Consider the following 25,078-nt stretch of genomic DNA (forward strand, 5'->3'; position numbering starts at 1 on the left):
AACGGACTTCACTAAAATAACACAGGAGATCTACATTACTCACTTCACCTCTCTACAAAGGAAAAAGGACTGTAAGCTGTCTAAACTCCTACCTGCCACATGGGGCCACAACTGTGGTACTCCTAACCCACCCAGCAATATCGTCAATCTATCCAACCACACACTCAGCCCAGAAGAAAAGTCTGTCCTATCTCGGGGACTCTTTCTGCCCTGCCACCCCCACCAACATGATACAGTTCTGCGGCGACTGGAAGCCTACTTTCGCCGTCTCCGACTCAAAGAATACTTTCAGGATAACACTAACAGCCCACTGATACACAGTTACCCTCCCACCAACAGCACAAGAAGAAGAACTCCACATGGACTCCTCCTGAGGGTCGAAATGACAGTCTGGACCTATACATAGGTCCGCCAACGTGCACAGGCAGAAATTGTGGAAAAACAACATTGCTTGCCTCATAACCTAAGTTGTGCAGAACGCAATGCCATCCACAGCCTCAGAAACCACCCTGACATTATAATCAAAGAGGCTGATAAAGGAGGTGCTGTTGTTGTTATGAACAGGTCTGACTACCAAAAGGAGGCCGCCAGACAACTCTCCAATACCAAATTCTACAGGCCACTTCCCTCAGATCCCACTGAGGAATACACTAAGAAACTGCACCATCTACTCAGGACACTCCCTACACTAACACCGGAACAAATCAACATACCCTTAGAGCCCTGACCAGGGTTATTCTATCTACTACCCAAGATCCACAAACCCGGAAATCCTGGATGCCACATCATCTCGGGCATTGGCACTCTCACTGAAGGACTGTCTGGATATGTGGACTCTCTACTCAGACCCTATGCCACCAGCACTCCCAGCTATCTCCGTGACACCACTGATTTCCTGAGGAAACTACAATGCATTGGTGACCTTCCAGAAAACACCATCCTAGCCACCATGGATGTAGAGGCTCTCTACACAAACATCCCACACACAGATGGAATACAAGCTGTCAGGAACAGTATCCCTGATGATGCCACAGCACAACTGGTTGCTGAGCTCTGTGCCTTTATCCTCACACACAACTATTTCAAATTTGATGACAATATATATCTCCAGATCAGTGGCACCGCTATGGGCACCCGCATGGCCCCACAATATGCCAACATTTTTATGGATGACCTGGAACAACGCTTCCTCAGCTCTCGTCCACTCACGCCGCTTCTCTACCTACGCTACATTGATGACATCTTCATCATCTGGACCCATGGGAAGGAGACTCTGGAAAAATTCCACCACGATTTCAACAGCTTCCACCCCACCATCAACCTCAGCCTGGACCAATCTACACGGGAGGTCCACTTCCTTGACACCATGGTGCAAATAAGTGATGGTCACATTAACACCACCCTATACCGAAAACCTACCGACCGCTATGCCTACCTTCCTGCCTCCAGCTTCCACCCCGGGCACACCACATGATCCATTGTCTACAGCCAAACACTGAGGTACAACTGCATCTGCTCTAACCCCTCAGACAGAGACCAACACCTACAAAATCTCCACCAAGCAATCTCAAAACTACAATACCCACATGAGGAAATAAGGAAACAGATCAACAGAGCCAGACGTGTACCCAGAAGCCTCCTACTGCAAGACAAACCCAAGAAAGAAACCAACAGGACTCCACTGGCCATCACATACAGTCCCCAGCTAAAACCTCTTCAACGCATCATCAGGGATCTACAACCCATCCTGGACAATGATCCCACACTTTCACAGGCCTTGGGTGGCAGGCCAGTCCTCGCCCACAGACAACCTGCCAACCTGAAGCATATTCTCACCAGTAACTGCACACCGCACCATAGTAACTCTAACTCAGGAACCAATCCATGCAACAAACCTCGATGCCAACTCTGCCCACATATCTACACCAGCGACACCATCACAGGACCTAACCAGATCTGCCACACCCTCACTGGTTCATTCACCTGCATGTCCACCAATGTAATATACGCCATCATATGCCAGCAATGCCCCTCTGCTATGTACATTGGCCAAACTGGACAGTCTCTACGGAAAAGGATAAATGGACACAAATCAGATATTAGGAATGGCAATATACAAAAACCTGTAGGAGAACACTTCAACCTCCCTGGCCACACTATAGCAGATCTTAAGGTGGCCATCCTGCAGCAAAAAAACTTCAGGACCAGACTTCAAAGAGAAACTGCTGAGCTTCAGTTCATCTGCAAATTTGACACCATCAGCTCAGGATTAAACAAAGACTGTGAATGGCTTGCCAACTACAAAACCAGTTTCTCCTCCCTTGGTTTTCACACCTCAACTGCTAGAAGAGGGCCTCATCCTCCCTGATTGAACTAACCTCGTTATCTCCAGCCTGCTTCTTGCTTGCATATATATACACCTGCCCCTGGAAATTTCCACTACATGCATCCGACGAAGTGGGTATTCGCCCACGAAAGCTCATGCTCCAAAACTTCTGTTAGTCTCTATGGTGCCATAGGACTCTTTGCTGCTTTTACAGATCCAGACTAACACAGCTACTCCTCTGATACTTCACTCCACTGTGTTTGCTATACAGAAGTTCATCATGTTGTCCGAAATTATCTACATACGATGGGACTGTATAAGTGGGAGGAGTCTGGGTGGAGGCCTAAGCAGCAGTGCTTAATTTGTAATGAAAGAGGTGCCAGGGTCAAGCATTTAGGTGTTGGGACTCAAGCAATTTTTTTTCTTTCATAACTGACGTGGCAAGCCCAGAGGTGCCGGGGCTGCCACAAATTAAACACTGCATTACAGGCTAGGCAGACAGTCCTTAATTTTAGAAGACTGATATGCATCCTGGCCATTCCGGGAGTCAACATGCCTTGTGTCCTGTCCACATGGGCTATGCATCTATGAGGGATGTGTCCACAATTATGGTTGCATTGGGTATGGATGGAAAGAAAGGGACTCTGACACTTGTTCCAGGTTCATTCACCTTACAAGAGAAGCTGTAACCTTGGCGGGGATTGTTACCTTGTATTCATGCAGTCTCTGTTTGGTGAGTAAATAGACTTGAGCCAGTCCTGTAGACAATGAAGGTAAAGCCTGGTGAACAGTGTTACACAGGTACATGAAGCCATATGGCCTGGCAGGGAAAGACTGGACCTTGACTGTGGTTTGAAGTTTGAGGGTGATCTGACTTTTTAGGCGGTTCGTGTCCTGGAATCTGTCCACAGGGAGGTAGACCTTTGCTGAGGCTGAGACTAGGATCGTTCTTATAAAGCCCGTGATTTTTGCAGGAGTCAATGTAGATTATTCTTTGTTTACAATGACTCCCAAGCATGCCAGAAGACGGAGTAAGAACAGGGTCACCAGCTGGACCTCCTGATTGGATCTGCCCATTAGGAGTCAAATGTCCAGGTACAGGAAAATGGTACAGCTGTTCTGTCTCATCTGGGCTGCCACCACTGAGAGGATCTTCATGAGGACCCTGGGCATTGTTGCCAACATGAATGGGAGTACTCTGAACAGGTAGTACTCTTGTTCTACCAGAAATCTGAGGAACCTTCTGTGGGTTGGATGAATGTCCCCTTGAAAGTAAGCACCTTTCATATCGGGAGCCTCAAACCATATGCTCTTCTCTAGGGAGAGGATTACTGATGCCAGTATGACCACACCGAATTTGGATTTGCAAATAAAGATATTCAGCTGATGTAGGTCAAGAATGGATCTCCATCTTCCTTTTTTCTTGGGATCTATGAAATATTGAGATTAGAATCCTTTCCCTGGATATTAAGGTGCACTTCCTCTGTAGCCCTGTGCTGTAGGAGAGTATCCACCTTCAGACAGAGGATCTCCTTGTGAGAATGGTCTTTGAAGACGGGCTGGGAAAGGGATTTGTGCAGAGGAGGAGAGAGAAACTCAATGGTGTAGCCAGAGTGGATGATCTCAATACTCACTTCTTTGTTGTTACTGCCCTCCAGTTGTGGACAAAAGGATGAGGCACTCATCAAGAGTTTGGGAGGCAGTAAGGAATGGCATCAATAGAGGTACATGGCTTTGAAGTGTCCCATCAAAAGTAACCCCTGGTTTGTGGGTGAGGCTGAGCAGCTGTGGTTCAGGTGGAGGAAACAGTAAATCTAGGTCTTTGTACCCTTTGACATTTACATGGCGGCTCATAAGGGTGCTGGAGATAAAACAGCTGAGGAAAAGATCTTGGCTTATTTACCTGTTTCTGGTGTTTTCTCTTCAGGGCCAGGGTATAAAAGCCCGGGAGTGGACAGTTCTCCTGGAGTCTTTAGTGAGTGCAAAGACATGTCAGTCTTTTTGCTGAAGAAATTAGACTAGTCAAAGAGGAAGCCCTCAATGGTATTCTGGATCTCCCTGGGGAACTCTGAAGAGTGGAGCCAAGATTCACACCTCATAAGTATGACCATAACTATAGCTCTAGACGTTGTACCAGCCGCATCCACTGCAGTTTGAAGAGAGAGGGCCTAATTACTAGTTTGCCTTCATCATTGAAGGAGGACTATAACCTGGAGCTCCCAGTTGGTGTCTGCAGGTGCCTATCCTTTGGCTTATGAGCTGGAGCCATACTTGGAATTGTGAGGCAAACCCACAACTAGATCAGGGCTCCATGCTCAGCTACAATGATTCATCCCTCCAGTGACTCATCTCTCAGGCACACTGAGGCAGCCAATCCCTGGGAAGGGCCTCAGTCAGATTACCCCCATACACACACACACATTTCATCCTGATTGCCGGAGCTACTAGTTAATCTGTGCAACAGCACTACTTGGCTAGGAAACCTTCTATTGCCTCATTGTGTTACAGACTTCCCAGGCTTCCAGCCTGCTCTTGATCCTGGTTCTGAGCCACAGCTTTTCCCTGGACCCTGATTTCAGCACTGCCCTCAGCCTGGTCCCGACTCTACGTATGGCTTCAACCTTTGGTACCTATTCTTTACCACTCTCCAACCACTAGGCCTGACCACCGAGCCTAATAGGCTCTGTCAGTACCTTTCTCCTCATGGTTGGGAGGTTCAAGTGAACCTCAGTTGCTACAAACCATGTGCAAGGACGCACCTAACTTAGATGGAGTAGGGTCCTTTTTTTTAGGAGCAGATCTGGAGGGGGCTCTATCCTTGTGTTTATGAGCATCCCCTTTACTCTTGTGAGAGGCTAAGGCAGTTACTTCTTTGGTTTCACAGCTCTGGTCCCTGTTTCTGCACTTGTGTTCAGAGAGGCGCTACTTGTAGTCTGAGACTGATGTACAGAGGGAGTCTTCCCAGCTTGGATCCAACTGGGGTCTCATGGCCTTCTCCATGAAGTATTTCCTCAGTTGAAGCTCTCCTCCTTCACAGGGTTGGGGAAGGAAGGAGCCGCAGATGCTGCATTTGGCAGAGATGTGAGCTTCCCCAAGGCAGAAAGGTAGCACTAGTGTTCATCGCTGATCACGAAGGAACAGGGTCAGAAGATATAGTTCTTAAGCCTCTGGATATAGTCCTTCTCCCCACAGAAAGGATCCCTGAGAGGTGGAAAAACTGAACTATATTAACTAGAGTATAAAAACACTAAAAGATTAAAAATACTAAAACTATATAATTATATTTACAGATTTTTGAAAGATATGCGAAAATAGTTTCGGACAGAGAATTCTGACTCAGGCCATGTGGTGGGGAGAAGGAATTGAAAAGGCATTGGTCCACACTGCCCTTTATACCCTGACCATGGAACACAAGGACCAGATGTATAGGCACGGATAAATGGAAACTACTTGCCAAAAATCTCTGGTCTTAGGCACATGGAGTGCATGTGTACCCACACATGGAATACACATATGGACCAGCACTTGAAGAACTATTTGTTCTGCTTCAGATTTTGTGTTCCTAGGGGGAAAAAAAGAGTTAAGACTGTAGCTTCATTTGCAAGGTTATTCTTATTTTGAACAAATGCAGCTGTATCTCCTGCAACAAGTTGGGTTATAGCTGTTCACAATACAGTACAAGCGCTTCTCTCCAGGATGACAGTTTAACTTTAAACACAATATAAAATAACTAAGAAACCAGAAATATTTTTAAATCTTTTTTTAATTTTAATTTTCCCTCCTGCAAAGGTCCTATTATGCAGTGATAGTCCCTCCAAACTTAGATGGTCTAAATGGAGGTCTTTCTGATATGTAATCAATGTTGCTCCAGGCATCGATCAGAAGGCAACAGAATGCAACATTAACAGATTCATAGTTTCATGGATTTTAAGGCTACATGGGACCATTAGAATTAGATCATCTGGTCTGACCCCTGTATTGACCCTAATAACTTATGCTTTGGCCAAACACATCTTTGATGTAAAGACATCAAGAGATGGAGAATCCATCACTTCCCTTGCTAGTTTGTTCCAATGGTTAATCACCCAGAGGCAGAGCAGTGTTTCCCGCTAGGAATCAGAACCCAGGTCTTGTCAACACAAAAAAGTTGTATGATTTAACTAAAATGGTGATGCAACTTATTTCGTTTCATTGGTGCAGGCCTAAAATTCACTCTAAGTTGCGTGGCCGTGTGGCCGACTATTAAGCCCCGTGCAGGGGCTCAGGGCTGCGGTGGGGAGAGGTGCCCCGCCCCGCCAGCCCCAGCATGGACCTGTCACAGCCAGGGGAGAGGAGCCCCTCCCTCAGCCCAGCTGGGTCCAGGCCTGCTGGAGCTGCTGGGGAGAGGAGCCCCTTCCTCAGCCCAGCCCAGCCGCATAGAAGTTGTCACGGTTGGGGAAAGGCACCTCTTCCCTGCCCCGAGCTGCTGAAGCGAGAGAGGGCTGGGGGGAGTCCTCTCTCCCCACTGCAGCCTGCACCCCAAATCCCTCATCCCCTGCCCCATCCCAGAGCCCACACCTCTCCCGCACCCGAAACCCTTCATCCCTGGCCCCACCCCAGAGCCTATCTGGAGCCCTCACAGACTGCACCCAACCTCACAGTCTGACCCAGCTCTGAGCCCCCTCCCACACCCCAAACCTCTCATCCCCAGCCCCAACCCAGTAGTTCTGCAATTTCATATGAGAGTTCTTTCAGAATTCCATCTGGTCATTGTGACTTATTACTGTTTAATTTATCAACTTGTTCCAAAACCTTCTCTATTTATACCTCAACGTGAGACAGTTCCTCTGAACTATCATCTGACAAGAATGGCTCAGGTGTGGGAATCTCCCTCACATCCTCTGCAGTGAAAACCGATGCAAACAGCCTTGTCTTTCTTGCTTGCACCTTTATCACCTTGACTGTGCATTGGCCCCACAGATATGCTTCTTGCTTCTGATGTATTTACAAAATTTTTACTCTTTGTTTTTGTGTCTTTTTCTACTTTCTCTTCAAATTCCTTTTTAGCCTGCATAATTATACTTTTACACTTGACTCAGAGTTTATGCTGATTTCTATAAAAACACTATAAAAACACTGCCTGATAATGTTGCCAAAATTTTCATACTTGTATAACTTGCAACTTTCTTTCACATACTCACCAAAGTTAGCTCTTTTCATCTAGCTATAAAATAGGCTATTTGTAATATACTGACCAGACAGGATAATTCTTCTCTCACAGGACAGACTGACGAGGGCTGTAGTTGTCTTAATGGAGCTGTTTTTCAAACGATGCCCCTCATCGCAGATTAGGAGGTTAAATTCTATAGTCTGAATTTGGTCCAAGGTGCGCAGCAACATCTCATAACTGATTATCAGAACTGAATGAAGTGGGGAATTGATGAATTCTTCTACTTTGTTATCCTGTAGAGCATAAATAAAAGTTGCATCACACAGCCAATTCTCTTTGGAGCGCCTCAACCCTGTTCCCTGATTCTCTGGTTTCAGGAGGAATTTCTGTTGCATGACTAGAGCCCTGCAAGAATACAAAATTTGCATATATCTACAAATTTGCAGTGCTCTAGATATAAAATTTGGATATGCATCCATCCATGATCAGCAAACATGTTCCGTGGAGATGTGCAGGTCCCTATGCATGACATGAGTCATTCCCCACCTCCCCAGGGGGCTAGGACTACTTCTTCCCTCTTAATTTGCAAAAGAAATATGGGAATCCGACACGGCAATACAGAATACTACTACCACTCTGCTTGGCAGCTCACTGTTCTTCGAGTACATCAAAGTCTACTAAAGCACATTACTATGAAGGTGAAAACTACAGACCTGGGGTAACAGCTACTTAACCCTGGTGTTGTGGGTAAGTTTCAAATTGATAATTATAATGGAGATAATGAAAAAGCCCAAGTGACTCCCAGTACATTTATAGTGGGAATCACAAGATGCAGTAGACACCAGTTTATGCTGTGATCTTGTAATAAATTTGCCACATTCTGTTTACCTATTTCAGTTCAATCAAATAGTCCTCACTCTGTTATGAACCATATAACATTGGTAACCCTAGGAGAGCATACCTAGCATGAATAAGTTAGGGCAGCATAGAAGCTGGGGAGACAGAGAATCAGGGACCCATAACCAGCTCCTTGACAACACTCCTGCTCTGTTGTATCCAGCAGAGAGTCTATCCCAAAATATTTTACTGACAGTCAGGAAAAAGCTCTGGGGCCTATTGTTTTGAACCTTTAATTCCTTTTTCCTTCAGAAGGCATCGACATGTATGTTTAACTCGTGTTTACTCTTTGCTGTGGTCTCTTTCCTTAGTTACTAATTTCAAGGTTTAGAAATAAAGAAAAGTGAGATGATACAAATTGCGTGTCTGATATAATTGAGTCTGAGCACCAAGGGAAAATCAGAGGTTTTAGATCTTGAAAACAGCACTGGGGCACTAAATCAAACAAAAGTTCAATATAATACAAGAAAAAGTTTTTGCCAGATTAGATGGTTACAGTAGTCACATTTGCATACGACTTATAAAATGACACATCTTTTAATTTAAATCCTTGCACCATACCTATTTGATTGTCCATAGAAATCTTTTTGTCTCATTGGACCAGTCAGACATGCCATAGACTAGCCAAAGGCTTATGATCTCTATCTGTCAAAAATTCAGAAATATATGGACAAAAATAATTGCAACAAGAGACTCTTCAGCCCAAAGCCACTTAATAGAACAGTCTACTTTATATCCCAAATGGCTCATTTAATATTGAGTTAATATTAACTATACTACTACTAACTAACATCCTACAGTCAACCACCTCAAATCTTTCAGTGCACCTCTCTACCTGAAACCCAAGAGACCAATCTTGCAGCATGACCTGAAAGGTCAACACATTTTCCAGTGAGCTCTCCCAAGAAAAGGATGTCTGATACAGAATGATAGTTAAGATGGCCCAAAGCAATGGATGGTTTCTTCACTAGAACCGTAACAATTTGTTTTCCGAAGGGAAGCCAAAATCCTTTCTTCCTGATGGGAGGTGATGATAATCTCCACCATGAGTTAGGCAGTACTTCCCTGCTGGCCTTCTCCAACTACAAAGCACCTGGCTCAACCCATAACCTACAGCCTGAAGCTCCCTCAACACTCCAGAATTTTTAAAATCATGTTTTTGCTTCCAGCCAAAGCTCAGTTACCAGAGACAGACAACTCAGTCTGGATCCAAATGATCTGATCCACTGAGTTAGCAACCCTATTTATTCATTACACCCTATCACATGCTATGGTCAGATATAATGGGCATATGACAAACTATGGAATTAACAGTACTCTTTGCAATCATTTCAAAACATTCATTCATCCTCTCAACATTTCTGTATGGCAGGTAGGTATTATAACCCCCTGTAATGGAGCATTCTGGCCTTTTAAGCCTAGTTACTATATATGCTGCCTTCTCTCAGAAAAGAGATGTTGATGGGAGAAGGAAGCCAGAACAGAATGCTGAGCTCTCGCTATGAAGGCGCAGAAGTGGCAGCTTCGTGAAGAGCAGATTGGGATAGAAGAAGAGTTCTGTGTGCGGCAGAAAAGCCTGAGCTGAGTATGAACTTTTAGGCTATAATGATGGACTTTATTTTGAGGACCTTGAGGACTGTCTTGAGTGATTTCTATTATGTAACCAATCCCAGATGTGGTGTGTGTGTGTGTCACAAGACTATATTAAAGTTTTAAGGGGCTCTAAAGAGGGGAACCAGAGGCAGGCTGCAGAAGAGCCTTCAACAGCCATGAGGGGGCAATCAGGAAATGGCTAGGTGGCTGCCCAGGTACACCCCAATTTTACAAATGCAAACACTGAGATGAAAAGTTTAAGCTACACATGGAGCAACTGCCAGTTAATATGAGACCTCCACAGTTCCTGGTTCCCACTCCTGTACTCTGAACACCTCTCTTGGCATCGGTTCAGTGGGCACTGAAGTCAACAGAAGCCTTTCCACTGATTTCAGTGAAGTGTAAATGATAAACATCTCAGTGACTCAAGTAGCACAAATTTTCATTATTAATTATTATTTTTTATTATTATTGTAGGCATTTTGCTTTTTAAAGTAGTAGTAGTAGTAGTATTCTGGAAACTGATAATGACAACACTCCCTCAAATTTATATTTCACATAATCCACTAGTATGATAATTGCCATTCTTCCTATAAGATAAACAGGAAATTACTATTTAAAAATACTTCATTATATTGTAGGCAAGTGGTATTGTTATCTCACTTTTGCATGTCAATGTTTTCTTTGCTTTTTAGGGGCCCAATCTTACAAACTGCCAAGCTCCCTCAAATCCCATTGGCTTCAACCAGATGAATAAGAATGTTAGAAGGATTTAAATGAAAAGAAAAATATGTTGCTGTCACTTTGGGTCACGTTAATTGCCAATAAATTCAATATAACAGTGTTATAAAAAAAACCCTAACAATTGAGAGAAAATGTGCGTCAACGTCTAAATCTCTCTTTAGGTAAACTTTTTTTTTGCATTACACTGAATCTTTTTTGCACCAAAACTGTTCTCTCAAGAACTAACGCAGCTGATCATTTACTTTGCTCAAACTCAGTTACTGCCACACAGACAATTTCTGTCAAATCAGTTCACTTCAGTTCCACATCTTGAAATCAGTTACTCTAAGGAAAGTGATGGAAGCAAAGAGGATATACAAGTTAAACAGACATCTAGACTGGCTTCAGTGGAAGATATGTATGTTCAGCACCATAGCAGGACTGGATGCTAAATCAGGAGAAAAAACAAGAGAGGTACACATGGAAAAAATTAAAAGTTTTGTAAAGCATATAAAAATACTTGTAAAAAGAGCTTTCATTTCATCTAAAAGACTCACTATTTCATACAGACCATGAAGGAAGACTGCCAAAAAGGAAGTGTTTAAGGCCATATCTACACTATGGATGCTACTGTGGCAAAGCTATGGCACTGCGGCTATGCTGCTGAGGCAAATTTTTCACACCCCTAAACACCGCAGCTATGTCAACTTAACTTTTAAATGTAGACCAGGCCTAACTTTTAATCTATTCACAACAGATATTAGGTCAGATTTAAAAGGCAGCATTCTCTCTGTTACTTCATACAAATACACTTACATGGAATTATATTTTTGAAAATAAATATCCTTATATTTGTTACAAACAACATGTCAGAGTAATAATAATTATTTTTTGAAGTTTTCTTTTCACTATTTCACTTCTTTATTTTTTGGATTACTCTAATTTTGGACAATTAAAGTACACTAGTCAGTTTCTAATCAATTTCACTTTTAGTTTTCATGCATACTTTTCCCTCCTGCAATGTTTTGGCTGCAAACACTGTAGACAAATATTTGCTTGTTAAAAAACAGCTTACTTGGAATGATGGATTTTTTTATTTATTTTGAGCCAGATTTGACCTTTTTGAATATAAATCTCACCTGATCAACTGTAAACACTTTGATCCTTTCACTTCCCAGCCATTTCTGAAATTCTTTTTTCCAGTTCTTCACCAGACTCCCAGGGGTGACAATCAGTGCCTGCTTTATTATAGGTTTGCATCCATACAGCCCCTGACGTAGGAGAGTCCAGACAAGCGAAATGCATTGCAATGTTTTTCCTAAGCCCATTTCATCAGCAAGAATAGCTCCAAATCTGCCACTTAGTCTGTAAGAAATAATGACAATTTAGTAATGCAAAGGAAACCCTGCAATTATTTGCATTCTGATCTGGCAAATATGTTTTTTTTTTAAGTATATAAAAACCTATTTATTTCTACTATGATCTGTTGCAGTTTTTTATTCAGTTAAACCAAAAAGTTCTATATGCCTGTGTGAAACTCAGCTTCGTTACTAGATTAACATACCGATCATTCAAAATTAGAGATCTTCGTTGAATTCTTTCATATTAAAAATGTTTAAGTAATTTATGTTAAAACACATGAAAACATACCATAAGCAGCCTATAGTATATAAAGCTGATGTAACAAGTGTAAAAGTAATATAGTAATTTTTCAGCAGAGTGGTACATCAATGTACCTTTATACTAGACTGAAAATTTCTGAGGTACCAACCAGCACTGCACTTTGGCTTGGATCAGATGGTTTATAGCAGTGGGACTCAACCTATCAATCATTGTGGGCTGCATATTCAGGCCACAATGTGTTACCTGGGCCACAGGTTGAGAACCACAGCCCCCCACCGCCACACTGCTATGCCCAGCGCCCACAACCCAAAGACCCCTCCACAGAGTGGGGAGAAGACCAGAGCCCCAGTGGTGTGGCTGAGTGGCAGGGACACCATAACCTGTTGTGCAGGGCCGGGAGGCAGCCCCAACCCGATCCGGTTGTCAACCCCGATTCCTGCCAGGCGGGGCCGGACAGCAGCCCTGACCCTGACCCTAGACCTTGCTGTGTGGAGCCGGATGCAGCCATGACTCCAACCCCAGACCTTGCTGGGTGGGGCCGGGCAGCAGCCCCGACCCCAGTCCCTATTGTGTGGGACATAGTGGCAGCCCCGACCCCGGACCTTGCTGGGCAGTGCTGGGTGGCAGCCCTGATCCCAGACCCTGATGCAGGGTGCCAGGCGGCAGCCCAGGCCCTGAACCCTGCCGCCCTTTAGCATACAGCTGGGCCGCAGCTGTGTGCTAATTGGGCCGCATGCGGCCCGCGGGTTGAGAGCCACTGGTTTATAGGATAATTCAACCATTCTCTTCTAACAGAGAAATACAGAATTCATCTCAGTTTTGGGGTGTGTTTTTTAAACAAACTAAAAATTACCAGAGTTAAAATTATCAGGACAGTTATTCTCCTACCTCATTCCCATCACACACTCATACAGGAATACAATTCCTTCTTTCTGATGTGGGCGAAGATGATTTACAAGGTAAGGATCCACAACTACATCTACCACAGGTAAACCAGCCTTATTGAACATCCGCTGGTGATCTGGAGTTGGACGTGGCATAACTAAAGAATCTTAAAGTTCAAAATATACAGAGATGTGGTAAGAGAGAATTTGTGTTTACTTCATAAGCAAAAGGTATTGTTTTTCCAAGGTAACTATATCAAGTAACTATTTGCTAGACTTCAATAACTGCTGAAAATTGCTTTTTAACATATTGGTCACTTCTAGACAAAGAATATAAAGACCAACATCTGCTATTGTTATTTTGAGTACATAGATACAGTGTTGATGTAAATAATAAAAAAAATATTAAAACACTGCCTTATATCCTAAAGGTTTCAGAAGTACTTTAAAAGTTTAATATATATATAAGAACCACTTCATCCATCACTTACTACAATCTGCCACCTTTCGGATCAACTATAGCAGCTGTTCAATTGAGGATTACCAACAATAATCAGTTTAGGACAGGAAATAAGGAAAAATACCTCATCCAACTAAAACTGCAAGTACAGAACATAATTACTCAAAATAGTGTTTATCAGAACAGTGTGGCTAACCTTTATTTCTTTTTCATATTATATATATATTATAGATTTTCATCATCCCCGCTCCTCCTCAAAGACTACAGAGGAATGGGCAGAATACTTTGGTGTCTATCAGCACTAGAAGGGGTTAATATTGAGCAACACAAGACAGTGAACAGACACATCACGCCCTACTCATACTAATTTATAGATTAAAAGGTCTCCATTCTGTGGGGTTCTGAGTGCTCTCAACTTCCATGGGAGTTGAGAGGCTCAGCTTGCAGGAGGCTCTCAAATCCATCACAGGATTGGGCCCCAAAAAAACCCAAAAATTGGAGAGAAACCCACGTCTTTCACACGGCACTGCAGAAACAGACAAAATGCAGCCAACTCTGCGGTTGAACATAGCAGCACTACACAGCAATTTAGGGCAGTAATCTCATATCATCTTGAAACCACAGCAGGGAATTCAGGGAGACAGAACATCATACAGTTGGAATCAGACCAGAACACTGGTCTATTCTTACAAAAAATGAGGATCTTATTATTATTTATTTGTATAAGGCTAGTGTGGGTAGGCAATTTACAGAGGTAGGAAGACATGGGCCAGCCCTGAAGACCTTATAATCTCAGATGACATACAAATGAAAGAAATGGGATGAGGTTTAACAAACTGCAGTGTGAATGCTAAGCTGTGGTTCAGGTGCATTTTAAAAAAATTAAAATTATGCATCATTTAGTTTGATAACACTAATATACTTAGTGTTTTTCTCTCATCTGAAACATGGCGCCTTCTCCAGAATATTGTCCGTAAACAGCAGGCTGCACCACTGGCTTATCAAAGACAGATGGAAGATATCAACGTGCTAAATATTCATCACCACTTCCTGCAACTACCAGGTGTTCACTGGAGCTCTCCCATACAAATACTCACATGATCTGATTCTCCTTAAACTTATGGAATTTAATGAGATGACAGCACAAAAGTAACTATAATATTGTGTTACAGAACTTTTTTCCCTGCAGTAGATGTCTCACTGAACTTGGTTACTTTTAGTTACTTTTGTGTTTGCACATTGGTGGCTATGAGGAATCAGACTCTCCTGAAAGCAATTCTTCTAACTTTGTTTAACCTCTTCACTGCTCATTGTCCACAGCAACTACCATGCTGGTGTAGTCTCTCAACACTCCGTTGAACTTGGTGGCAAACTAGAACTTTTCTAGCATGTTTGGCACTAGTCAGTTTCTCTTTTCAGTACATTCATTTTTCTTCACTAGTCTATTTTCAGAACCATTCTGATTTAAACAATTTTTATAGCCATCAATAATATATATAAAAAACTATGCTATAAGACACTCCAGGGTATATGGAGTGTTTTAGAATACTAACTCTTTCTCAAATGTCAGTGACACAGCCTCCAACCTCATGGTTTACAGCACACCTGCCACTTGTAGAACAGAATCATGCTGTGATGTTATTGGTTAAACTTGATTTTCACTGGGATACTCTAGATTCTCATTCAGTACTTGGGTAGGGAACATAAAAACCTTGTTTACGCATTGAGCTTTCTTACAAAAGGACAGTGGATAGTTAAATAAATAACAGAATTTTAAATCTTACTTGATGCATTTGGATCATGGCGAGGTTTGTAGTTCTGAGACTCTTTAAATAGATTTTCTTTAGTGCTTGGCTTGCAGACATTTTTGAATGGGCTACAGAATGGTTTCAGGGTACTTTGTGAAGAAGCAATTGGGACTGTGGTGGACGTCCCAACACCAGTCTGAAAACATTTGCCACTATTAAAGTCCTCTGCTGAAATTATACCCATCACTTCAATTTCTTTTCCTCCAATCATCAGCGTTTGACCTTCATCAAGACTTTCAAGGTCTTTAGATTTATATCCAGTACCTAAAAATAATAATTCATTTACTTATGTTTAGCAATTAATTAGGACCACACAGTGGGTATCACTGCCTTAACATCAATATTCAACTGCAGGAAGTGAAATCAGAAATGTCATCAAATCCTTTAATAATTAAGCATATGAATTTGAATAACCTTTCATACTAAGAAAACAAAGTAGCAACAAGGCTTTTCATTTAAGTGAAAACAGATTCAAGTAGATCACAATACCAAGAAAAAAACAGAACAAACTTAACATCATCTGGAAATTGTTGTACCAAATATTTTAAAAACTGCTGTGAATTATCCTCTTATAACTGAATATAAGCATACATTTAGATATTGAAGTACCTAAACTATTTCCATGGAGTGGACCACATCTCAAGAAAGGGACTGTCTCATTGACCACTCCTCTTCTCCCCTCCCACTCATGATCAAAAGAACCACCTTCCTGTCCCATTTGCACTCTCATAATATGCGTGTGGCAATCATGGAAATAGCTTATATGGAAAAAGATAAAAACAATATACCGTATTTTTCCATGTATAAGACGCCCCCATGTATAACACGCCCCCACTTTTCTAACCCCAAATTCAGGTTTTTGTTTTTTTTCCTCCCCTGCTTTGTCGCTCTGGCCATTCCCCAGGTTTTTTTGTTTTGTTTTCTTTTCCCTCCAGCCGCACTGCAGCTGTCCCCCCCCGACTTTGCTGCTCAGGCCCAAGAAGAGGACGCGGAGGCAGGGGTAGAGGGAAGGAGGAGGGCCGTGCGCCCGGCTGGTCTCCGGCGGCAGCCCTGCCCGGCTCCTGCCGCGTCCCTCCCCGGCCACGCGACTCCTGCCGCCCAGCCGCCCGGCTCCCCGGTCCCCAGCCGCCCGGCTCCCCACGTCCACAGTCGTCGCAGTACCCAGACCGCACTACCGGAGCCGGGCAGCCGGGGAGCCGGGAAGCGGGCGGCCCGGCTCCCGTGTCCCGGCTCCTCGGTCCCCAGCCGCCCGTGTCCCCGGCTTCCCGGTCCCCAGCCGCCCGGCTCCCGCGTCCACAGCCGCCGCGGTGCCCGGACCGCACTACCGGGCAGGCGGCGGGAGCGAGGAGCTGCCGGCTCCCTCGGTCCCCAGCCGCCCGGCTCCCGGCTCCCCAGCCGCCCGGCTCCCGGCCGCCGCAGTGCCGGACCGCACTACGGGCCGGCGGCGGGACGCGAGGAGCAGGCGGGCGGCTGAGCGCCCGGCTCCCCAGCCGCCCGGCTCCCCGCATCCCCGCCCGCCCGGCTCCGGTAGTGCGGTCTGGGCACTGCGGCGGCCGCGACCCCACCTACCTGGATGCCCGGCTCCGGACACTGCCCAGCCCCGCGCTCCCAGCTCCAGCCGTGGATGGATTGTAGCGCCACCAGCCACGTGCAGGCAGCGCGGTAAGGGGGCAGGGAGGGGGTGTTGGAGAGAGGGCAGGGGAGTTCCGGGGTGGGGGGGGTGGATAGGGGTTGGGGGGGGTCAGAGGACAGGGAACAGGAGGCTTACTTCCGTGTATAAGACTACCCTCAATTTTTAGGCTAAGGATTTTGGGAAAAAGTATAGTCTTATACACGGAAAAATACGGTATTTTAGCTGCCTTTTAATGCAAGTTAGCAGATGGATATTGGGGGGAGCCAAGTGCTCTGTGTACTGCTAGTAATAAGTGGGGAAAATATCTGATCACTCCTCCATAGGAATCTAAGAACTCAGTTTGGTTATCTGACAAGAAAGCATGGTGTGAATAATGTAATAAGTATTGTATAAGCATTATCAATGTTAAGCCTAATTGTAGGCCTCTCTGCAAGCATAAGCCTTGTCAAGCAGTGTTAGGCCACAAACTTCTGGGAGCTGCAAAGAGTAAGTGCAATAAAATACTGCAAGCATAAGCAAAATCTAGCTAGGAAGCTTTATAGACTAAGATTAAGCAAAAAGGAAACTCTGTGAAATTAGATGAGGACTTGTGGTTACTATGCACTGCAATCAGATACACCTCTACCCCTATATAACGCAGTCGTGGGGAGCCAAAAATCCCTACCGCATTGTAGGTGAGATGCCGTTATAGTGGGATAGCGGTGATTTAAAGAGCCCAGGGCTCTGGCCGCAGGGAGCCCCGGGCCCTTTAAATCACTAGCGGACCCCACTGCCGCAGGCCCGAGGTAGCAGCAATAGGGCTCCAGCAGTGATTTAAAGGGCCCAGGCCTCCCCGCAGCAGCCGGAGCCTGGGCCCTTTAAATCGCCGGTGAGCCCCGCTGCCACAGCCCCAGGGTAGCAACAGCAGGGCTCCGGTGGTGATTTAAAGAGCTCCAGTCTCCGGCCGCTGTGGGGAGCCCGGGCCCTTTAAATTTCCGGCCGAGCCCCACTGCCGCAGTCCCGGCGTTGCAGCAGCAGGGCTCCAGTGGTGATTTAAAGGGCTGGGGCTCCCCACAGCAATCGGAGCCCCGGGCCCTTTAAAGTGCCGCCGGAGCCCGGCTGCTACCGTGCTATATGCAAACCCGTGTTATATCAGGTCGTGTTACAGCGGGGTACTTCTTTAGGCTGACTCAAATGTTTTTGAGTCTAGCAAATTGACCACAATTAGGACAACTGGACGCATAAAGAAAAGATGAGCTGGGCACAGGTGCACAATTCATGAGATCAAAACAACTGCAAAATACCACACTAAGACATTTGTCCACCTTAATTGGTTGACCTGCTTTGGAACACAGCCAACAAATAATGTATAAAGAGATGCAAAGGTGCAGGTGTGGGTGTGTGTATATGTGTGTTGACCTAAAAGAGATCTCTCTTTGATCGGGCTCACACACACACCCTGAACCAAGGGACTTGTGCTTCACCAACTATCTGTGCCTGGCCAATGCGGAAAATGGTCAACTGAAGGGTAACCTATTCTCAGACAAATGCAGGGTAAGGTTTTGGAGTAAAGAAGTCTGGTTGTGCTCGAGCTGGTTAGTCTTAAGTCTGTATCGATACTATAGTTTAATTATACTAGTAAATTGTTTAGAAGTAAAAGTAAGTTGGTTAATAGTAGTAGTAAATTGCTTAGGAATAGTAGTAGTAAATAGTTAACCAATGTATAATAACTGTATAGGTTCTTGTGCCTTGTTGGGAACGGGTACAGCGCGGGTAAAGCTAGTAGTTGATAAGTGATAATAGCTTTGCATGTCGCTGTGCCTATCTTCACTATAATTTGCCACTTAGTAGTTTATAAGTTGTTTAAAACTAATAGTAGAGACTTATAGGTAGTTTAGAATTAAAGAAATTTAGTTAATCTGTGTCATTATTGCATATAATTTGTTTGCTGGAGACTGGTACAGTGCATGTAGGGTTAACTGATTAATTAGTAATGATAGCTTTGCCTGCATTTGCGCCTGTCTTCAGTATAACCTGCCATTTATATTAATCCTAATTCCGTGCTGGTCTTTAATCTTTCTCTTCTTATTCTGTCTGTGTTGCCTTTATAGCCGTAAATCATTAAAAACCTTCTTTGAGGAATAATTAGTTGTTTTAGTTTCTCTTACGCAGACGCTACTCAACCTCATTACATCTGTGTTGGATGGTGGGAAGTAGTGATCACTCAGGGTACAATTAGGGCCCTGATGCATGTCTCCTCCTTCCATCATCTCCACACGTGGCTATTCCAATTTTCAGACTGTGATATTCTCTCAAGTAAACTGAAGTGGTTGTGGGGGCCTGGTGAAATTGGTATCAGTGTCAATGGCTGCTTCAAGCACAGAGATTTGATTTTTCTGCAGCTTTGCCTTTAAAGACTAGAAATGTTTAATCTTTCCAACATAAAAATATCCATATTTAGCTTTCTATTAATTCTGGAAAGCGCCATGTACTTCATACTTACCTAGATCAGGACCATCAGTATCACACTCTGTTAAATTAAGCTAATGTGATTTTTTTAAAAAAAACTTAACAGGGTGGTTGATGCATTCCAGACATTTCTTATTATCTCGCTCACTTTTTTTTTTTTTTTTTTTAAATTCAAGCATGTCAGTGCATATATAGTTTTGATACAAATTACATTAAATTTGTAAAGTCAGGGATTATTTTTCAATTAAAGTGCCTGGCAGCAGCAAAGTTTGCAATGCTAGGGTTGTAACAAATTATTAGAGGGCCATCTCTGTCTTAAATTCAAATACAAGTTGTGTTTTGCAGCAACACACAATAAAATTGTAGTTTCTTACTAAATAATCTACTTTGGCTTTGCTGACAACTTAAATTGTTGCTTGTCTTTCAGGCAAAGTTTTTGAGTTAACTGCAACCTATAGCTTACAAGCCTTATTTTTTTCCTCTTAATCAAAATATATCGTACAGTAGCTGCTACTATGATTGCAAGACTAAAAATTGTAGCACCATCAACTCTGGCTTGCGTTTCGGGCAAAGGCAATATTTATAGTTTCTTCACTAAAAAAAGAACAGGAGTACTTGTGGCACCTTAGAGACTAACAAATTTATTTGAGCATAAGCTTTCGTTGGCTACAGCCCACTTCATCGGATGCATATGAAGTGGGCTGTAGCCCACGAAAGCTTATGCTCAAATAAATTTGTTAGTCTTTAAGGTGCCACAAGTATTCCTGTTCTTTTTGCGGATACAGACTAACACGGCTGCTACTCTGAAAGCAGTTACTTCTCTGTAGCTGAAAAACGCAGTTCCAATCTCTCCCAGTCACCAGACCTCTGATTAGAACATTAACAAGTAACACATTCAAATGGAGGTTCAGCCTTAGGTCTGCCTGCTCAGCTATGAATTTGTCCCTGATGCAAACCCACTTCTCTGGGGCATTATTTGTGTGGCTGATGTCAACAAGGCCCAGCTCCTCCCTTTCGGCAGCTCTACTGATCTGCTCGGCCCTTCTTTTCTAGCCCCTCTCCTGGACTGGCAGCGCAATGCTTTTGCCCCTGATATAACTCAGTCTGCCCCATTTTCCCCTGTACTTTTTGCCTGGTGGGCACGAAATGTGATCCTTTTACTTGCCCCAAAAACATTTCTACTTGTCCTGGGTTTCTGTGTAATAATTATTTTTCTCCCATTCTGACCAGTGGGCCACAGACCACAGTTTGGTCATTGCTAATTTACACAATTTATTAACAGCTTCATTTCACTTCATTCATAGACTAAGATCAGAAGGGACCATCATGATCATCTAATCTGATCTCTTGCACACTGCAGGCCACAGAACCTCACCCACCCAACTGCTGTAATAGACCCCAACCTCTGGCTGAATTACGGACGTCCTCAAATCATTATTTAAAGACTTCAAGTTACAGAGAATCCGCCATTTACACTAGTTAAATCTGCAAGTGACCCATGCCACATTCTGCAGAGGAAGGCAAAAACAAACCCCAAGGTCTCTGCCAATTTGACTTAGGGGAAAATTCCTTTCCAACCCCAACAATGGCAATGAGTAAGACCTTGAGCACGTGAGCAAGACCCACCAGCCAAATACCTGAGAAAGAATCACAGAATAATAGAATATCAGGGCTTGAAGGGACCTCAGGAGGTCATCTAGTCCAACCCCCTGCTCAAAACAGGACTAATCCCCAACTAAATCATCCTAACCAGCGCTTTGACCTTAAAAACCTCTATGGATGGAGATTCCACCACCTCCCTAGGTAACCCATTCCAGTGCTTCACCACCCTCCTAGTAAAAAAGTTTTTCCTAATATCCAACCTAAAGCTCCCCCACTGCAACTTGAGACCAGTACTCCTTGTTCTGTCATCTGCTATCACTGAGAACAGTCTAGATCCATCCTCTTTGGAACCCCTTTCAGGTAGTTGAAAGCAGCTATTAAATTCCCCCCTCTTTCTTCTCTTCCGCAGACTAAACAATCCCAGTTCCCTCAGCCTCTTCTCATAAGTCACGTGCTCCATCCCCCTAATCATTTTTGTTGCCCTCCGCTAGACTCTTTCAAATTTTTCCACATCCTTCTTGTAGTGTGGGGCCCAAAACTGGACACAGTAGTCCAGATGAGGCCTCACTAATGCTGAATAGAGGGGAATGATCACATCCCTCGATCTGCTGGCACTGCTCCTACTTACACAGCACAAAATGCTCTTAGCCTTCTTGGCAACAAGGGCACACTGTTGACTCATATACAGCTTCTCATCCACTGAAACCCCTAGGACCTTTTCTGCAGAAATGCAGCCTAGCCACTCGGTCCCTAGTCTGTAGCAGTGCATAGGATTCTTCCGTCCTAAGTGCAGGAATTCTCTGTAGTAACTCAGAGCCCTTCCCATCTAGTTCCCATCAATGGCCATTGAAGTTATTTGCTGCTTGTAGTCACAAATCAGCTACATACCATCGTAGGCAGTCTCATCTTACCATTCCCTCCATAAACTTATCAAGCTCAATCTTGAAGCCAGTTAGGTTTTTTGTCCCCACTGCTCCCCTTGGAGTTTTTTGCTCCCATTCAACACACATTATTTTTAGGCCAATGTTTAAGCAACAACTATATGTAAATCTATAATACCTCTTCCAATGTCTTTGCCTTCCATATCTTTCAGTATCACAGACTTTCCTTTTGCAATAAGAACAGCATCACCTTCCCACTTCTTGTGTTTTTTCTTTGAAGCTTTACACCACACAACACTGAAGTATTTTGCAAGGCAGTCAGGTTCGTCTTCCACTTTCTTGTGTCTTGCTATTTCTGGTGTTGGTACATGCACTGGGTCTAAACAGAAGGAAGATAACTAAGAATATTAAAAGATCTCTGTTGATGTAGAAAATTATTTTAAAAAAACCCAACACTATCATCAATCAAGTACAGTCTGTGCATTTCCTGCTATACAAACATAAGTTGGCATGGTTCCTGTTCTGAGTAACTTACAATCCAATTGAGACAGACAGAGACATCATAATTCAGGCTTAAAACAATGGACAGGGATGCAAGCTCAAAGGAGCACTAATTTTATGAAATACTGTGTGGAAAATATATGCTTTAAGGAAAGATTTTCAAGTAGAAGGGAAGTTATTTAGTCCATGAAAAAGAGGTAGTTCCTGGTGTGGAATGGAAGGAGGAGACAGTGGGTAAGGGATAAAAAGGAAGTTTTTGAAACAACAAAGCAGTGAGGAGAAGAAGGAAATGAGAGTATGGACTCAGATGAGGAGGAGATGAGCAATGACTTGAAAGTAAAGATGGGAACTTAGAATTCAATGCAGAAGGGGAGGCAAGTGAATAGATCCACAACTAAAGCCAAAAGAGTGCATTCAGAATAACTATTACTGTAGCTTTAAAAAACTTCAAAACAGTTAGAAAATAAAACTTTTACATTTCCAGTTGAAAGAATATTTCACCCACTTTCTTTGTAATATATTAAAATCCATCCGCTATCCTAAAATCCTGAAAAACAGCAGCATGACTTGAGATTGCAGCAAACCAAATGTTTCTATCTATAAATAGTCATACATTTGGCAGAATTGCAGCTACTTATATCTATAATCAATGCAAATATTAGCCAAATATAATTAGGTTAATAACTTTAAGGATTCTCAATATTGCAAGCAACAGTTGTCTATACTATTGAATAAAGACAAAGATCACATGCCTTCCATGAGTTACCAGTCTGGCATGAGTTAAGTAATAGTACAGCAAGTCTGCAGAATTATTTGAAGGAAAATCTGAAACATTCCTTTTTAGTACAGCACATGTGCACAAGATCAAAGTGAAAATCAGACTAATTTTCATTAAAATACCCTTGCATGCTGGTCAAGGCTTAATCAGCTTGCTCCTTTGACTCCATCTGGATTCAGCATTACACAGATTTGACACTAAAAGACTGCTCATACAAAAAACTAACTCTTTTTAGATGTTTATACTTATATCAGAAGCAGCAAATATAAAATTCCACCTATAATAATGACTGGTGAAAAAGGGAAATCAAATAACCTGAACATCACTTCTAATGGTAATTGTTTTAAAAAAAATGCAAAACATGATTATATGAACTGCCTAAAAATTAAAGTATCAGATGAATGTTAACTTTATTGTTAATAAAACGATATAAATACAAGATATTTTATTTATTGATAGAGATTTTCATGCCACAGGACTTTACAAATTTCTGCTCCAATCCTGTAGAGGGAACCATTCCCGTGGAGCTTTGTGTGTGCGCGCGCAGAGTCCCTGAAGTAAATGGCAGGTTTCAGAGTAGCAGCCGTGTTAGTCTGTATCCGCAAAAAGAACAGGAGTACTTGTGGCACCTTAGAGACTAATAAATTTATTTCAGCATAAAACTTTCGTGGGCTACAGCTCACTTCTTTCGGTGCATAGAATGGAACACACAGAAAGAAGGTATTTATACATACAGAGAACATGAAAAGGTGGAAGTAACCATGCCAACTGTAAGAGGCCAATCAATTGAGATGAGCTATCATCAGCAGGAGAAGAAAAACCTTTGAAGTGATAATCAAGGTGACCCATAGAAGGTGTGAGGAGAATTTAACATGGGGAAATAGATTCAATTAGTGTAATGACCCAACCATTCCCAGTCTCTGTTTAAACCTAAGTTAATTGTATTTAATTTGCATATTAATTCAAGTTCAGCGGTCTCTCTTGGGAGTCTGTTTTTAAAGTTTTCCAAAAAAACTTCACAAACAGACTCCAAAGAGACTGCTGAACTTGAATTAATATGCAAATTAGATACAATTAACTTAGGTTTAAACAGAGACTGGGAATGGTTGGGTCATTACACTAATTGAATCTATTTCCCCATGTTAAATTCTCCTCACACCTTCTATGGGTCACCTTGATTATCACTTCAAAGGTTTTTCTTCTACTGATGATAGCTCATCTCAATTGATTGGCCTCTTACAGTTGGCATGGCTACTTCCACCTTTTCATGTTCTCTGTATGTATAAATACCTTCTTTCTGTGTGTTCCATTCTATGCACCCGAAGAAGTGAGCTGTAGCCCACGAAAGCTTATGCTGAAATAAATTTGTTAGTCTCTAAGGTGCCACAAGTACTCGGGTTTTTTTTTGGAAGTAAATGGGACTCCACGGGTGAATCCGCATGCTTAATACATACACATGGATCCACCGTAGAAATGCTTCCACCTGGAAGGTGCAACAAATCAGCTATTTAAGAGTACATTGCAATGCTACACAATGACTAGAAGCAAAAAAACAACAATCCCAAAGCCAAAAAAAACCCCTTCTCTTTTCCATCTGAAAATACAGGGAGAATTTAATGTAGGTGGAGTGTGGTAATTTGACTAAGACACATAAACAAATCCTTGCACTTTTGCAAAAAGTACCAGAGACCTATCAGTGGCCAGAAGTAGTCAGCGTGGCTCAGCCCGCCCCACGGTTTCGGCCACTGGCTCCTGCCAGCCAGGGTCTCAGC

The 25,078-nt window shown here is 43.1% G+C and overlaps 1 protein-coding gene across 9 annotated transcripts in view; it reads right to left on the reverse strand.

The window, feature by feature from the left end:
• Nucleotides 1-25,078, reverse strand: part of RAD54B (RAD54 homolog B) — a 121,438-nt gene that overhangs the window by 31,950 nt on the left and 64,410 nt on the right. For all 9 annotated transcript variants that reach the window (XR_005593508.1, XM_039522088.1, XM_039522082.1 and 6 more), the window contains 5 exons: nt 22,206-22,406; nt 15,440-15,727; nt 13,200-13,362; nt 11,828-12,053; nt 7,561-7,768 (listed from right to left, as the gene is read on the reverse strand). Coding sequence is in view for 8 of the 9 variants with exons in the window: in XM_039522088.1 (XP_039378022.1) it covers nt 7,561-7,768; nt 11,828-12,053; nt 13,200-13,362; nt 15,440-15,727; nt 22,206-22,406 (1,086 nt within the window). In the remaining variant the exon portion in view is untranslated. The remainder of the gene's footprint in view (nt 1-7,560; nt 7,769-11,827; nt 12,054-13,199; nt 13,363-15,439; nt 15,728-22,205; nt 22,407-25,078) is intronic.

The sequence above is a fragment of the Mauremys reevesii genome, linkage group 2 (assembly GCF_016161935.1).
Source record: "Mauremys reevesii isolate NIE-2019 linkage group 2, ASM1616193v1, whole genome shotgun sequence".
NCBI lineage: Eukaryota > Metazoa > Chordata > Testudines > Geoemydidae > Mauremys > Mauremys reevesii.